Genomic DNA, 1,152 nt, shown 5'->3' with positions numbered 1-1,152 from the left:
CTCCGACACCTCAGAAGGAATGCAGCTTGGCCCATCAGGAGCTGCGATGCTGCAAACCAGATCGCAACGTGTACCGAACGCGATGCCCAGGGCAGATGCTCCTGTGGCAGCCAGCAGGTTGAACGAACATACACACAGACTGCAGACGTTTTTCAACTCGGCGATGGAACGCTTTTTGAAGGAACAACGCGCCGCGCAGGGAACGCCATCAGTGCCCCTGATGAGAAGAACGGAGCCGCAGAACGTCGACATGGCGTCTATGGAATCCGAGCATGGAGAATATGACCAGGACGATTTGGACCTCTCTGTCTCCCGTGAAGCGACAGCAGTCACCGCTGCTACAACGACTGGACTGCCAGCGATCGCCCCTTGCATTTGTTTGTCTGCTATGTCGGAATCCAAGGAGCTCTCGGGGAAGGACGATGACGAGGATCGCGCACGGGCTTGGATCAGCAAGGTGAAGTCAGCTTTCGTCCGCGATCAGGCCCGGTCGACGAGACGTGTTTGGTGCTTGGTGGCCTGTTCACTGGGCCGGCGCGTAACTGGTACCGGCAACTTAGTCGAACCACGAGGGGCGACTGGAAGGATCTCCTGCGCGAGCTCCAAGTTCAGCTCTGCGGACTCGGAGTCTCGGTCGCGAGACAATACTACCATGCTACGAAGCGCGCTGATGATACACCGCTGGAATACCTGCACCGACTAAATGTCGCAGGATTGAGAGCAAAACTGCGCGTGAAGAGCGGCCCATCTGACGTTAGCCCCGAGCACGCGGAACACTTCATCGAGACCCTGGACTACCGCGATCTTGCCGAGCAGCTGGCGTGGATGCGTATCTCGGATGCTGGTGCGTTGGAAGAGGTACTGCGGGTGAGACAGCGTGCGAAGAACCGTCAGGGACGCGCACACTTCGGATCGAGCAAGTATCGACAGAAGACCGCCAGTTCCGACGCCACGAAGTCGGCTCCAACGCGCAAGGTGCAAGCCATCGTGACCGCGAACCTACCAGAAAGCGACAGCGACTCTGGTCTTAGCGGATCGGAGTCAGACGGTGATTTGCGCCGGATCTATCTGGCTGCAACGGAAGGAGAGTCGAAAACAGCGCCAGACGAACACGATCGGACCGCGTCCGGCCAAGCTCCGCCACCGCGAGAC

The 1,152-nt window shown here is 58.9% G+C and overlaps 1 protein-coding gene across 1 annotated transcript; it reads left to right on the top strand.

Annotated features, from left to right (window-relative positions):
* Positions 1-46: 46 nt before the first annotated feature.
* On the top strand, positions 47-1,031 carry PPTG_03608 (hypothetical protein; the record flags this gene model as incomplete). The annotated part of the gene is made up of 3 exons (XM_008896284.1): positions 47-507; positions 561-877; positions 931-1,031. 3 exons carry the CDS (start codon positions 47-49, stop codon positions 1,029-1,031), a joined length of 879 nt encoding a protein of 292 aa, XP_008894532.1.
* Positions 1,032-1,152: the final 121 nt, after the last annotated feature.

The sequence above is a fragment of the Phytophthora parasitica genome, assembly GCF_000247585.1.
Source record: "Phytophthora parasitica INRA-310 unplaced genomic scaffold supercont2.4, whole genome shotgun sequence".
NCBI lineage: Eukaryota > Oomycota > Peronosporomycetes > Peronosporales > Peronosporaceae > Phytophthora > Phytophthora nicotianae.
The sequence above is the reverse complement of the archived record's forward strand: the minus strand, read 5'-3'. Positions and strand labels throughout refer to the sequence as shown.